This window comes from Vombatus ursinus, unplaced genomic scaffold (assembly GCF_900497805.2).
Source record: "Vombatus ursinus unplaced genomic scaffold, bare-nosed wombat genome assembly UNPS02014822.1, whole genome shotgun sequence".
Lineage (NCBI taxonomy): Eukaryota > Metazoa > Chordata > Mammalia > Diprotodontia > Vombatidae > Vombatus > Vombatus ursinus.
Window position 1 is genome coordinate 438615 of NW_020954600.1, and position 15800 is coordinate 454414.

General features: G+C 41.2%; 1 protein-coding gene across 1 annotated transcript in view; it reads left to right on the plus strand.

Annotated features, from left to right (window-relative positions):
- Positions 1 to 15800, plus strand: part of AGBL2 (ATP/GTP binding protein like 2) — a 61732-nt gene that overhangs the window by 25506 nt on the left and 20426 nt on the right. The window contains 3 exon segments of the mRNA XM_027837893.1: positions 82 to 182; positions 8571 to 8689; positions 12013 to 12079. Of these exon segments, the coding sequence (XP_027693694.1) occupies positions 82 to 182; positions 8571 to 8689; positions 12013 to 12079 (287 nt within the window).

The following is a 15800-nucleotide window of genomic DNA, read 5'->3' on the forward strand; positions in this document are numbered from 1 at the left end:
GCAGTTACTGGATTATTTCTGTATCACCTTGATTCAGCAAAAAATTAACTTCTGATCACGGATGTTCATGTTTTCCCCCAGGCAGGAAAAGGGATACTCATTTTAATACTGAGGACCTAAAATCCCTTGGTTATCATGTCTGTGACACACTTCTTGATTTCTGCGATCCTGACCGCACTAAGGTAAAAAGCTCTTTTTATTCAATACAGAGTCAAAAAGAGAGTATTCTAGTTCTAAATGTAAAGGCCTTGATGAGCAGCGAGAATGTTCAGTAGAGCTGCTTTCTGTTCCCACGACTCAAAGATCTCCACTCCTCTTCACTGCCCCATTTTGGAGACAGCCAAGTCCAGGACCCCCAATACAGGCTTGGGCACCAAGAAAGTTTAATTCTAAACTGATCCCAGACATTGAATCACCAAATGATTCCGAATATATTCTCAGAGTGTGACAAGAGACTCAGACCCAATGATGTTAAAGTGGAGAGAGTTTCCATGTTGTTTTTGTATCCCCTGATTACTTATTACTTTAAGTTCACTGAGGGCAGGAGTCATATCATGTCTCAACTTTGTACCTCCTCCAGCACTGAGCACAGTGCTGGGCATATACTAGGCACTTAATAACAGTTTTGATAATGTGTGTTATTTCACCTCCCTTACGAGTACATTTTAATTAGCTTATCAAGCATAGAACTGTGGAGTAATACAAGTAAATATGTACATATACACATATACATTATATATCATATACACATATATGTGTTATGTATGTACTTGCACATGTACATACATATATGCATGCGTATATGTGTGTATATATCTCCCAAGTTGCTCAAAAGCAAAATGAAAGATCTCAGAAATACTGTTAGCAGTACTATTTTAGAAGCAAAAACTTGAAACAAAATGGCTGCCATCTGTTGGGGAATGGCTGAACAAATTGTAGCCTATGATGATGATGATGGAATATTATTGTACTGCAAGAAGACAGTTATGAAGAATTCAGAGAAATTTTGGGAGACTCGTATGAATTGAGACAGAATGACTGAAACAGATCTGAGAGAACAATTTCTACAATGACTGCGATCACATAGTGGAGACAACATTGAAGGACATCAGAACTCTGGTCAGTGCTGTGTCCAGTCTTCCTTTCAAAGGACTGATGGTGAAGCCTTCCTCTTGCCTCTCCACAAACAAGTGGTAGGTGGGCCATATACGTGAAAAGAGGCCACTCTTGTGTCAAAAGGGGAGGATCCTGGTGATTCTAGGGCAAATATTGGGAAGTGGTAGTGATAGAAAAAAAAGTCAGTAAACTTTTCTCTCTGTCTCTTTCTGTTTCTCTCTGATCCCCTGGAGCTGAAAGGGCAAACAGGGTTGAGTCAGTTGGGAAGGAGAGGGTGCTTCAGGCAGGGAAATCTTGATGAGAAAAACCCTAGAGGTGGAAATGAGCAAAATCCTGGGATCCAGGTCTTTCAGTCCAACTTTTTTATTTTACAGATGAGGAAACTGAAACTCAGAGAGGAGAAAGGACTCCTCATATTGGTGATAATTAATAGAGGCAGGATTCTGTCTCAGGCCTCTTACTCTAAGGCCAGTGATCTGTAAGGTCATTGTTTACTTAACATTGTTTCCTGTCTTACCTGAGTTGTTGAGGGAGGAGTAGGGGAGATAGGAAACTCAAGAAATTGCAATTAAAAATCATAATTCTGTGTAAATTTTAATGATTATCATCACTCTGAGTAATTAAAAGATGAAGTATACCAGGGGAAATTCAATGCTATTTCACTCTGGACGAGTCCCCATCACACTGATCTCCACCCTTCTCCCACTTCAAGGACGATTATGTCCCTATGAACAGCTTTTCTATTGCAGAGAGCAATGCCAAGTGAGCTATTTCTTTCCTTGCTCCAGGTTTTTCCCTGTTGCCTATGGCTACTTACCATTTCTTGAGCAAGAAAAACAAAAAATTCCCAAGGCTGCCTCCCACGTGATGGAGCCCCACCCTTCAATCTGGCAACTTTTCACAGCTCACCATATGTCAGATCAGGATAGTAGATAGGCCAAGAAGACCTGAAAATTGCATAATCCAAAGTGTTTAGGTAATACACACCCTACTTTATGAATTATATGTTACTAGGAAATTTCATTTTTTGCATTGAGTTTCCTAGATTGCAGGGTGCTGCTCTGCCTCAGTCTCCTTCCCTAGTTCTTCTTTCTTCTGCCATCATGGGTAGAGGTGCCCCAAGGCTGTCTGTGGCCCTCCACTCTCTCCCAGCCCTTCCCAATGCTTCAGATATCATGGCTGTAGAGGCAGCTTCAGATTCTTCTCTCCAGTCCTGCATTGTGCCTGCAAGAACGTCTCCAACTGCATTGCGAGTGCTCTTCTAACATCTCAAGTTCACCATGTCCAAAACTAATCCCATCATCTGCCCCCTAAACCTGTACCCCTGAATCTCCCTATTTTTGTTGATGATGGCCACTTTCTCCCCATTGCTGAGAAAGCTCAGACGCATCACCTCTTTGTGTCACCCTCCCCACATCCAGTCCTGGCAGTTCTGCTCCGATCACAGATTCTATATCGATCCCTCTTCTTTCTGCACCTCATGGCCTCATCCTTATTCAAACGCTGCTTCTGCTGTTTACGACCTGTATGACCTCAGGTAAACTCCATCACCTCATGGGGATTTTCCTATTTGAAAAATGAGGAAGCTGGATTACATGACCTGTAAGGTCCCTTGCAGCTGTAAATCTTAGGACCCTCTGATCATGCTCATAGAATTCCCCCTCAGCTGGACTATGTATCCCTTGCTCTAATTTCTCTCTTCTCCAATCTATTACATCATTCCCAAAATAATTGTCCTATATGTTTGTATGTATGTATTTATATTATATATGTGTGTATTATGTTATATGTATATGTATGTGTGTATATGTTGGAGCCTGACACTAGAGGATCCTGAATGGCAAGTTAATTGCTGTATTATATGTATTTTATATTTTATGTAATATATAATATATATAAATAAATTTAAATGTTTTCCATTAACAAGGATTTAAGAGGTCAGCAGAGAGGTTAGGGCTAGATATGTAGATTTGAGGATCATTAGCATAGAGAAGATTCCTGAATCAAGGGGAGCTGTTGAAACTTCACTCAATGAAGTATAGAGGGAGAAGAGAAGAGGATCCAGGACAGAGCCTTGGGGACACTAATGATCAAGTGACTGTGATCTAGATAAAAATCCAGCTAAGGAGACAGGAGTACCATGACAGAGCGGTGTCACAAAAACCTGGAGAGAAGAGAGTGACCTCTAGCGTCGACAGAGGTCGATAGAGAGGTCAACAGAGAGGACAAGCAAGATGAGGACTGAGAAAAGGCCATTGGATTTGGAAGCTAAGAGATCATTGGTGACTTTAGAGGGAACAGTTTCAGTTGAAAGATGAGCTCAAAAGCCAGTCTACAGACAGTCAGGAAGGGAGTGAGAGGAAAGGAAGGGGAGACACTGATGGCAGATGGTCAGTTTTCACCCAGAGGTGATTTCTTCATTATCAATCCTCTTGCCCATTCACCTCTCAGCAGGCAGGCTCGGGGCACTGCAGGGCTCGCCCTTGAGATATATCTGTTGCCAAGCCTGTAGAAAAAAGCCTTTTTACCAGCAAAGGCCCTAATGGATCTTGTAGCCTTCTGGTACAGGTGTTGAGGAACCAGAGTTACTTCCACACCATGTCAAGGCATCCAAGGAAGATTTTAGTGGAGATTTACAGTATTGTTATATGAAAATAATAGCTATGTAATACTGTTGCATATTTTATACCATCAAGCTGTATGATGTTGATGGAACTATGAACTGGCCTAGCTGATCTGGAGGTAAACTCCAAAAATCAGGGAACTGTGCATCCCCTTTGATCCAACAGTACCACCACTACACCCCAAAGAGATTAAGGAAAGATGGAAAAAATATATGTACAAAATATTTATAGTAGCAATCTTTGTTACACCAAAAAGTAGAAACTGAGGGGATGCCTATCAATTGGGGAATGGCTGAACAAATTATAGTATGTAAATATGATGGAATATTATTGCAGATGGATTCAGAGAATCTGGGAAGGCTCGTATGAATTGATGCAGAATGTTGTGAGCAATACCAGGAGGAACAATTTATACAATAACTACAACAGTATAAAGAAAAATAATTTCGAAAGAATTAGGAACTCTAATGCAATAACCAACCACTAATCCAGGAAACCAGTGATGAAGCCTGTTGCCACTATCTGACAGAGAGGTTGAGGACTCAAGGGACTGAATGAAAGCTACATTTTGGAACACGGCTATTGTGTAAACTTGTTTTACTTGATTGTGCTTATTTGTTGTAATAGAGGATTTTTTAATTTTTTTGCAAATCAGGTTGAGGAGGAGTAGTAGGGATTCAGAGAGTAGAGATTGGCAACAGGAATACTAAAAAAAGAAGAAGAGAGAATGAAAAAGGGCCATGATAGAGCTCGTACAAATAAAAAATGTCCAGAAGGGAGCAAGAGGTTAGGAAGATAACAGAGACAAGCAGGACAGCTTTGAAACATGTTGAATGTATTCTAATCTTGTTTAAAAATGTAAGCTGTCATAATAGGGGCACAACTACACTCACAATCCTCTTTTTCTGTTCTGTATGTGTAGAGGTGATCATGTTTAATGATGTTTGTCAAATAGAGAAAAAGAAAATAATAATTGTATTGTTATTTGCACACTAGAATTTAGAGTTGGAAGGGACCAAAGAGGTCAAGTTCAACCCCCTCAGTTAATAAAAGAGGAAACTGAACCCCAGGGATGGAAAAAGACACTCCCAGAGATCACACCAGTAGTAAACAATGGAACCAGATTTGAACCGAGGTGTTTTGACTCCAAGTCCAGCGTTCTTTCCATTAGTGTTCCCTGTTCCCAAATGTAGGTGTAGTCAACCGAAAAGTATGAAAGGCATAATTTAGGAACCTCGTCATTCTTAGAGGGTGATTTTTGTTTTCAGAATTTTATAGTGTCTTACTTTTTATAGTGTCCACACTTTTAGTGTGGAAGTAACTGTAGGTTCTTAAAGACTATGTCAGTGGAATACAAGCCCTGTCAATCAGACTAGAAAGAGGATAAATATGAGCCCAGCAATGGATTCTATGTCTATAATTTAAGAACCGACATAATTGAAATTATTGTCATGATGTGTTCCAGGTTCATGGAGCTAATTCCAAGAGTTAGAGAGGTGACCAGTATCTCTTTCCCATTATCTAACATTTAGCAGCAAATGCTCCCTAAATGAGTAGTTATATGGTAAATGTTACCCTTAAAAAGTGAAAGCAGGGGCAGCTAGGTGGCGCAGTGAATAGAGCTCTGGCCTTGGAGTTAGGAGTACCTGAGGTCAAGTCTAGCCTCAGACACTTAACACTAGCTATGTAACACTGAGCAAGTCACTTAACCCCAAGTGCCTCACCAAAAAGCAAAAAAAACAAAAAAATGAAGGCAAAACCAAACACACAGGTCACATAGATTCTGTTGGGGTCACTGAAGAATTTGAATTACAGCTCATCAGAGCTTGGATGAAGAACCAGTACCAGGAGCAGAATGCTGGCTAAGGCCTCCTCAGTGGAATTTCATTCCAGTTCAGGAGGCCTCCAAGCCTGAAGAATTTCTGTTCCTTCACTAGCCTTCTCTACACTGATAAAATACCATTCTCCATGTACAGTAAAAAGAAAAGTCATAGGCAGCAAGGAAATTTGAGGCGATATTTCTCTAGTTCACATAGACAAAAAATTCTACTTCTGATGGAAGCTTTTCAGCAAGGCCTTCATTCTTCAAGTGGTCTTAAAGATTATGTGCCAAACAAGCTCATAGACAATGTCTCCAAATGTTAATCAGCCAAGACATGAATGCCTAACATAGATAGTCTTTTATGCACTCATATTTGGTCTTTGGGGTAACTCATCCTTGATAGACAGTCATGACTCTCAGTGACCTCAGAGGGCTGTTTGTGGGAAAACCTGTGATGGGCTGGTTCCCATAATTTAAGGATGAAATTTGGTTGATGACATTGAGAAGTAGCAGTTCTCAGCTAGGAACCTGCTCAACTTGGACGCTAATAAATATCCTGAGAATGACCTTGACAAAAGCTTGACTGTTATCTTAGAATAGAGGGCAGGGAAGGGTGCAAAAGTTAAAAGAAAGGAAAAGTTGTTGAACTTGAGACAAGCAAATATATGAGGCTGCAAGTAACTGCTCCAAAGAAATCATTAACTCTTAACAGATAAGGAAGAAAGATTACAATCAAACGCCCTCTGGAGTGGAGGTGGGGAGGACTTTGGATCTCATTGTAACAATCAGATATAAATAATCACAGAATTTATGCGCCTGAAGAGACCTTGAAGATCATCTAATCCAACTCTCTATCTTAGTTTGTAATATTGGATAAGGATCCAGAATGGCAGCAATTTGAATTGGATCCAGCCTTGTTCAGCATTATAATCAGTTATTTGATCATGACAGAACCAATGCAGACATGTGTGTATACACATACATATGTACACATGTACATGTACATATGTACTATATACATATATACAGAGAGAGAAAGACACAGCTGTATCTTGCCTTTTGTGGGAAAGGCAGCAATTCTAGGTCAAAGCTGCCATCATAGAGAAATTGTCTGACCTTCCATTCCAGACAATACAACACAGTGTCACAATACAGGACTCCCAACCCATCCCTGACAGCTGTATACTCGGTATAGTCATGGGACTTCTACATTAAAGACCCCATTTGGATTCCACCAGCTGTTTCTATTAAAGAATGTCAGTACCACTTTGGTCTACACCAACATGTTCAGGCTACCATGACATAACTTTGACTGAGCCCCCCTCTTCTCAGGGTGCCCATGTTGTTTCCTTATTTTCAGCTTTTTCCCCATCCTCTCAAAACATTCCAAGTACCATCCCCAAGCCTGAAAGGCCATGGCAGGCAGACACATGGTGATGGCATCACTGTTTGGGTGAAGTACACCATGTCTGGAAGTAAATTAGTTGCATCTGAGAAGTTTAAATTGTACCAGAGAATGCCTAAATAATGCAAATAATGCAAAAAAAAGTCCTTTATTAATGTGCTGATAAATTGCTCTAATTACCCAAAGAAACAAGAAAGCAGCAGCTGCTTGTGAAGTCCAGATACTTACTTGTTCAGATGTCTTAATGCCTCATTATATGATAAAACCATGAAAATTGTCCTCAAACAAAAGATATTCAATACAAATATTTCTTCTGCCTAGGAAAGTTCTCCAAATGGAAGTTTTACTTGTAGTTTCAGTATAAAATAAGCTAATGGAAAGGGAATAAGCATTTAGTAAGTATCTATTACATGCTAAGCACTATACTAAGGGCTTTACAAATATTATCTAGTTTATCCTCACAACAACCCTGAGAGGGAGGTACCATTACAGTTATCCCTTCCACATTGTGGGGGTCAAGAGCACTGTGCCTCTCCCTTCCCAGCACCATGATCTGGAAAATCCGTGTAAAATTTGTTGGCCCTCCCTTCATACCAGAGAAGTCTGAATTTTTAATTTTTCTTTTATGGGCTATTTACAGTACCTTATTGTAAAATTTGGGTTAAGTATTTGGTCATAGGCTCTTTGTTGTCTACTGACCTTTGCATGTCATTTGCAGCTTCTGCAAAACTCCCCCAAAAATTCCTCTTTAATTTCTTATGCCAACCCATGATATATCGAAACCGCAATGGGGAAAGTCATGATGTAGAAGGAATAACTGTATTATCTCTATTTTACCATTGATGATATGAAGGTAGACAGGTTAAGTGATTTGCCCAGGGTCACAAAGCTAGTGAGTGTGAGACCAGATTTTTAACTCAGGTCTTCCTGACTCTGGGACCAGTGCTTTATCTACTGTGCCACCTAGCTGCTTCTGTAAATGTCATATAAATGCAGTATAAACCATAATAATAACACTGGCTTGATCTATCCCTTAGCTTCATTTTTTTTAATAAATTCACACATCAGTAGCACCTCAAACTCAGGAGAGTCACGGCAGTGAAATTAAGATACTAGCTAATGAAAAAAGGCCACATAGGAGACAGAGGGAATGAATTTTTTGTCCATAGAAACCCTGAAGATTCTCTGGACCTGTTTAAGCAGGGGTATGATCTATATCAGTGGTGCTGGTAAAAATATTGACAAAATTAAGTATTGAATGAAGATTAGTTATGACAGTTTTGTCATCTGATGAAATCTGGAATGGCCACTCTTCACTTTTTTCTTTCCCTCTAGCTACCTACCCAAGTACTCTTGGTTTGATAAGTATCCAAATAACCATGGTCCAAAATGGTAGCATGACTTTATTTCCAGGAAAAATTTGTGAAAGGATTTGTCATTGTTCTTATTGAAGCATTGCTATTTTTCTAAGTTCCCAAAAACAACTTTTTTTTTTACAACTCCTAGAGAATAATGATAATATCTAGCATTTATTTAGTGTTTTGAAGTTTGCAGAGTTTTACATTTATTATCTCATTCAATCTTGTTTCCTTCTGTCCCATAGTTTGTGCAATGTTTAACAGAGCTTAAAGAGGAAATCTCTAAGAAATTCTCAGAACTTGGACAAGAAATGGACTTGGATGGCAATTGGAGTAACATCTCCTTGTCTGACATTGAATCTAGGTAATATATTCCATCACCAGAGAAAAACAAGAGAAATTATTTATATTTCTATCATATTACCTTGACTCTTAGTCAAAATGGGACCTAAGAATACAAGAAAACTACTAAGGAACCATTTCAAATGTATTGGGGAAGGATAATTGGAGAATTCCAAGGTGCCTAGTTAAGAATTCATTAGCCCAGTTCCTCAGCCTGTAGATCAGGAATAAAACTTCCTCAACCTCCCCCCACCTCCTCTACCACCACCATCACTACCCAAAGGCTTACTCCATGGGCTTATTCAAAAAGGAGAGCACACGCTCCCCTCTCTGTTCAGCAAAGCAGGTGCAAGTGTGCAAGTTCCAGAGCTCCGCTGGGGGCAAACCCAGCTGGGGCAGAGCTTGCAGTATATGGCTTGGCTTTCTCTGAGACAAGCCACAATGGTTAACCTGCCATGTTCCCTCTTTTAGAAGCACTCAGAAAATCATTAACTGAGGCCATGCAGACTGCCAGCCAACAGCTAAGGGATCAGAGTGCTAAGTCTCGGGGACAGTGGTGAAACAGGAAAGTGATTGGAAAGGTTTTCCTCCCATGTTCCTCATATGGCCTTGCTGAGGAGCTGAAAGGGAGAATCATAGAAACTTAGAATGATCAAACTGGGAAGGATTTTGAACATCATCTGTCCCAACCCCTTTTTACAAATAAAAAAGAGCTCAATTCCTCATCTCCTGAATCCATCATTGAGACTAAGCGAGATCAGCATGAGCAGCTGCAGATGGCACTCAGAGTATGAAAATCAAGAGCCCCGGACTCCAGCTCCAGCTCCAGCACTTAGTGGTCAAGAGGCTGGGCCAAACATGGCATCTCTCTCAGCCTCAGTTCCCTCACTTCAGATGAGAAGAACCCAAACATAGCCTGAAACGCGAGACTGTGGTGAGAAGAGTGTCAGGTCAACTTGTAGGTCAACTCTAGAAAGGTGAAGTGTGCTAAAGATAGTGATCTGTAGCCCCATCAGTGCCATCCAGTCGCTGCCCAGGAAACAAGAAGATTGGATATGTGAAAGTTCAGGAAAAATCATAATGGGGATGTAAAAAGGAAATGACCAGAAGGGATATTCAGATCCTAACTCATTCACATCCTGAAAGAATTGGGGGTGATAGGGCTTTAGATTGGTCCAGATATGAATCAGAATTATTAGTAAGTTAAAATGATGTTTTCTCTAATCTATAATGAGAATAAACAGCCCAACTGTCCCATGGAAGAAGCTTTGAGGACTTGCTCACGAATGAGAGCATTTGACTTTTTCCTTAATGGAGGAGCAGAGGAGAGAGGGTTTTCTTCTGCTGATGTGCAGAGGTTTGTGTGCGCCCGGGATCCAGAAGGGAAGACCTTAACCAAGAATCACCTGGAACTACATAGCACTTTCCTACATTCAGCCACAGGAAAGAGCCATAACTAGCTATCATCATCACCACCATCCTTATGTTATTACAAAAACGTTCAGTCTGACATTGTCTTGGGAATTATCAGGGACCTGGGAGGGCTTCCTGTTCGCTTTAGAGGGTTTGTGTGGCATTGGGAGCTCTCCAGTCAAACCTGGTTCCAGGCTACCCATGTCCCTGCTGCTCTTGTTCCATGGCCAGCAATAATGAGAATAAAAGACAACAATTATGGAGCACTTCAAGATTTATAAAACACTTTATACACATTTGCTTCTTTATTCCTTCCAATAACCCTGTGAGGTTGGTGTTACAGTTATTAGGATACCTGTTTTATGGACGAGGAAACAGTTTCAAAGAAGTTAAGTGATTTGTTCATAGTCACACAACTAGTCAGTATCAGAGGCAGGATTCTAACCTAGGCCTCCTGTGACTCCAAGCATAATGTTTTTTTCTTTCATTCTTTTTTTTCAACTGGGATAAACAGCTTTTGGGGGAAGAATAATGCCTGAGAATGACTCAGGTGAAAAGAGCTCACCTAGAGACAAGGTTCCAAAATGGCATTCATATTATTATGAATAGACTGCAAAGTCTACTGGGAAATGTAGTTCTACACCCCTTGAGGCCCCCTGTTATCAGAAGACTACCATTCCCAGGCTAGCATTAATGGTAATGCTACACGCCCTTCTTCCGCTTCTCCCCCTTCTCCCACCCAACTTACGAAAGGCATTATTTAAAAATCACATTTTTCAGATCCTAAGATGATTTTCAGTATTTAGCTCAAAAGACATACATCTTCAGGAGTGCTCCCCAAGATTTAATCTGGGAGGAAGAGAAATGGACTTCTTCAGGTCAATAGGGATCCTTTTTCTCACCTTCACCATATAATTTGGTCACAATAGAGCAGCCAAGGCTTGATGGGATGTGGGGGGAGGAGGCCTCAGGATTCAGTCAGAGCCCCTGCTAGAAGAATGCTTGCCATGCTCCTGCTGTTGATGAGCTTTCTTCCTCATCTTCATCATCTTGTCAGTGGCTACACTTCATTCCATTCCCCCTGGGGCCACAGAATTCACACAGGACACACTAGACAGGAGGGCTGGTAGGGACCTGGGGATGCTGTAGCCTGAGTATTCTTAGGCTGCTACCCTAGAATAAAAACCTTAGTGGAAGATTAAGCTGGATTCCCTAGGAACCCCCTGGCAGGGTAGGAAAGGTATCCAATGATAATCAAGATTGGTTTGTGTCAGATAGATAGAGTCGCCACCTCCAGGGTCCCTAGATGGTGAGGGTGGGATACAGGGCCCATAGGAGGCCCACCCCTGGCTTCACTGCCCTGGGGTCCATATATGCTGCTGTACTGTGGCCTTGTTCCCTCCACAGAAGCCCCTCTGAGTACACTACGCCATACCACACATCGCCTTCATAGGGCATCTTCACAGCATGAGATTCTGGTCTGTCCATCCATAGGTGTCTGTGCCTGGAAGGGCATGGCACAATGGAAAAAGCTTTGCATTTGGAACCAGAGACTCTTAAGTAGAATCCTGGATCTATGATTTAGCAACTGGGTGACTTCTCCTTGGAAAATTCAACTAGCCTCATCTGTGTTGTGTTGTCTTTATTTTTTAAAACTTTTCCCGATGACATTTTAATCTGGTTTGGGCAGCATTGGAGAAGTTTTGCATCACAGCAGCTGACACCTTTGCTCTGCTCTGGTGTTTCCTAAGGGCCTTTCCAGCTCTATGGTCTGTGAGCCTGCGAGGTCCCGATTATCAGTTGTATTTTGGGGGGAATAGAAAGTAGAGGGTAACAACAAACAGTAAATGCGTTATGCTGTAGAGAATATGCAAGCATCATTCTGTCTGGGTAGATTGTAAATAACATCCATGGCTATTTTTTCTGAAACAGTACAAGTGGTTCCGACAGCTCCCTCTCAGATGGGCTTCCTGTTCATTTACTGGATATGGCAGAAAAGGTAAGAAAGAGATGTGGATGGAACTTTGAACCCAAGAAAGAGAGCCACTCTAATAGCATCAGTCACTGTTGCAGACTGGAGCTAGGACTGTGAAGGCAACCTTTTGGGATTGGTTTTCCTTTGTGTTTCTAAGGAATACTTACAACAGAGGACATTGTAATCCCCTTATTTATGAACATAGAGAGTTTGTTTTGCCATTTATTTTTAAACATTCAGGAGGCCAGCAAGAGTCGATATTTGAATCCATCATAACCCATCACAATGGGAATACAGACTTCCTGAACACCAAACAAAGTTGACACTTCCAGCCTTAACATTTCCATCCTTTCATTCATTGAGAAATAGGTGAACTTTGGAAGAGAGGCAGGTTTGGGAAGAATATTCAATTTCACTTGGAACCTCTTAAATTTTAAACACCTATGCTACATCCAGGTGGAAATGTCCAGCAGGCAGTTAGGGATGGAGTCTTAGTGAGAAAAACCAGGTGGATAGATGGAAGGGTGAGTCATCTGGCCAGAAACAAGAGAAGAGGCCTGATAACAGAGCTTTGGAGAATATCCACATCTGGGGCAGAGGGGAAAGAAATGGAGAGTGGAGAACAGTCAAGTAGGAGGGGTGCCAGGAAAGAACAACATCTCAGAGAGAGGGAGATCAAAAGGGGTCATGCCCTAAGGACGAGAAAAATTCAGTAAAGAACGTGGTATCCTTGCCCCCAAACCCAGGCTATTGGCACATTTCACTGAGACCCCATCCTCCCAAATAATCTTGTATGGGCTCATGGAGACATTTTTAGGGAAAGTAAAAAATTCTGTTTTGTGATATGAGCCATGAAAAAATGATACATTTCTGAATTTAAAGAATCTTCACTCTTTCCATCTTTATTTTTACATGTTTGGTTTTAGCCTTTTCAAGTAGTTATGCTTTTTCATAGACTTTCCTTAAATCTTCTTACGTACTGAAGAAAAAATTTAGGCAAGATTTAGCAAGAGAGATATCCAAAACAGTAGAATCCCCTCATGTCTTTGGCTGTGTCTGTAATATAAAACATTCTAAAGTAACATTTATCATACTTGCCTAAAAGAAAAGGTTAGGCCTGAAAGAAAGAGGGAAAAGTCTGAAGAAGACATTAGACTTGAAAAATATTTATTTGTTAATATTTTCATTTCAACTAAAAAGTTTGTAATATGTTTCACCTCATGGAGAATGAAATTTAGGAACAACAGAATAGTTTTATAGTTTATGTACTAAGGATACTTAGCATTGCAGCATTAGATGTTTCAAGTATTCCTTTAAAGGCATCACTGTAGAGCCCAACCTGATCACAGGTCAGAGCAGAAAAGATCTTCCACGGCCTCCTATTCCAACCTGTTCCTGCTGAAGCATCCCCTCTACCATACACCTGATCAGTGACCAGCTGGCCCATCACAGTCTGGGATGGTATGCATCGTGAATAGGTATTTTGCTGTGTCGGCCTACATCTGCCTTCTGGGGCCAAGCAGAACCTGATTCTGCTTGAGCTTTGTTAAGCGATAAAGCACTAGACAAAAAGAATGTGGCAATTATCATCTGTTTTATAAGAACCACAAATACCACATATACACAAATTGATAATGCAGGCCTGCATATCACGTTTTAGGAAAAACTTCCTAAAAACCAAGACTTTCCAAAAGTGGAATGAGCGTTTTCACTGACTATTGTCCCCTCTGCCTAGAATGCCCGCCTTCCCTCCTGGCTTTCCTACAAGGTCCAGATAAAACCCCACTTTATACAAGAAGCCTTTCCCAGTCCCCCTAATGTTAGCACCTTCCCTTTGGTGATTATCTCCAACTTACACAGTCTAAAACATATATATTTATTATTCTGAGAAGGGGTCTGTAGAGTTTGCCAGACACTACTTTTGGTTAACACTGCATAAATGTGAATTACTTGCTCAAGTCAATTGAGTTGGTGGTATTCAAATCTAGGTTGCCTGACTCCAAATCCAGTATTTTTTCTATAGTGCTGTTCTGCCTTTTATTCTGATCTAAATGTCAAGATTTAGGGCTATAGAGGACCTTAGAAAGCTTCTTATTTAAAGATGAGATCCTGGGGGTAGCTAGGTGGTGCAGTGGAGACAGCACCAGCCCTGGAGTCAGGAGGACCTCAGTTCAAATTCAGCCGCAGACACTTGACACTTAATTAGCTGTGTGACCCTGGGCAAGTCACTTAACCCCATTGTCTAGCAAAAAAAACCAAAAAAACAAAAAAACAAAAAACAAACATAAATTTAGGAACTAATGAAGGTTTGTTGAGTTCCCCAGCAAGGGAACCCCACCCACAGGGCAGAGACTCACCAGAGGAACAAAAGGACAAAGCTTACGTAGGTGTTAGTTTAGGCAAGAGGTAAATTGGGTATGGGTTACCTTAAGTCTGGACATGGCTTGTTGCTGGGAGCTAGACGGTAGGAATAGGGGATGTGTTGTCCCATCACTGTTCAGGCCTGTTGCTGGGTTAGTAGCAGAAAAGACTCTTCTTCAGGTTAGCTATCTCTTGTAACCCTGCCTTAATAGATAGGGCTGTTCTTGTTTCAGCAGTAAGAAAGGTCACAGGGGGTGTAGGGTTGCCATACAAACCAGGGTCAGGGGTGAGATAGAGGAACTGTAAACAAAATGGATTTGCTTTAGCATTCTCTGCTCTCCACACTACTGAATTGAATCTTAGTAGATTTGGTTCCCCTCCTGGATCATTGCCTTGTCATGGTGGAAGAGCTAAAACTATGAGCTAGGCAGGGTTACCCAAGATGGATAGGTCATAGTGGAGAGTTCTGACAAAAGGTGATTCACTGGAGAAGGAAATGACAAACCACTCTAGTAAATTTGCCAAGAAAACCCTATGGATAGCACTAAAATGATAAAAGAGATGATGTCGGAAGACAAGCCCTTCCGGTCAGAAGATGTCCAGCATGCTACTAGAGAAGAGCAGAGGACAGCTGCAAGTAGCTCCAGTACTAATGAAGTGGCGGGGCCGAAGCTGAAAGGAAGCTTGGCTGCAGAGGCTTCTCGTGAGGAAAGGAAAGTTTGATACTGTAAAGATCAATACTACAGGGGCAGCTAGGTGGCGCAGTGGATAGAGCACTGGCCCTGAAGTCAGGAGGACCGCAGTTCAGATCCGGCCTCAGACACTTACTAGCTGTGTGACCCTGGACAAGTCACTTAACCCTATTGGCTCCCCCCTCCAAAAAAAAAAAAAAAAGTCAATACTGCAAAGAGACCTGGAATATAAGATCTATGGACCAAGGTAAGGTGGTTGTGGTCAAACAGGAGATGGAAAGATTAAATATCAATATCTTGGGTGTCAGTGAACCTAAATGGCTGAGAATGATCATTACATATACTACTGTGGGCAAGAATCCCTTAGAAGAAATGGAGTAGCTCTCATCATCAATAAAAGGATGAGAAAAGCAGTACTCAATCTCAAAATGACAGAATACTATCTGTTCAAATCCAAGACAGATCATTCTAGATCACAGTAATACAAGTCTGTGCTCCAACCACTGATGCCAAAGAGGCCAGTGTTGATCAGTTCTATGAAGATCTACAACATTTAGAAATAACACCCCAAAAAAGATGTCACATTCATCATAGGGGATTGGAACGCTGAAGTAGGAAATCAAAAGATGGTGGAAAAACAGGCAAATTTGGCCTTGGAGTACAAAATGGAACAGGGCAGAGACCAGTAGCGT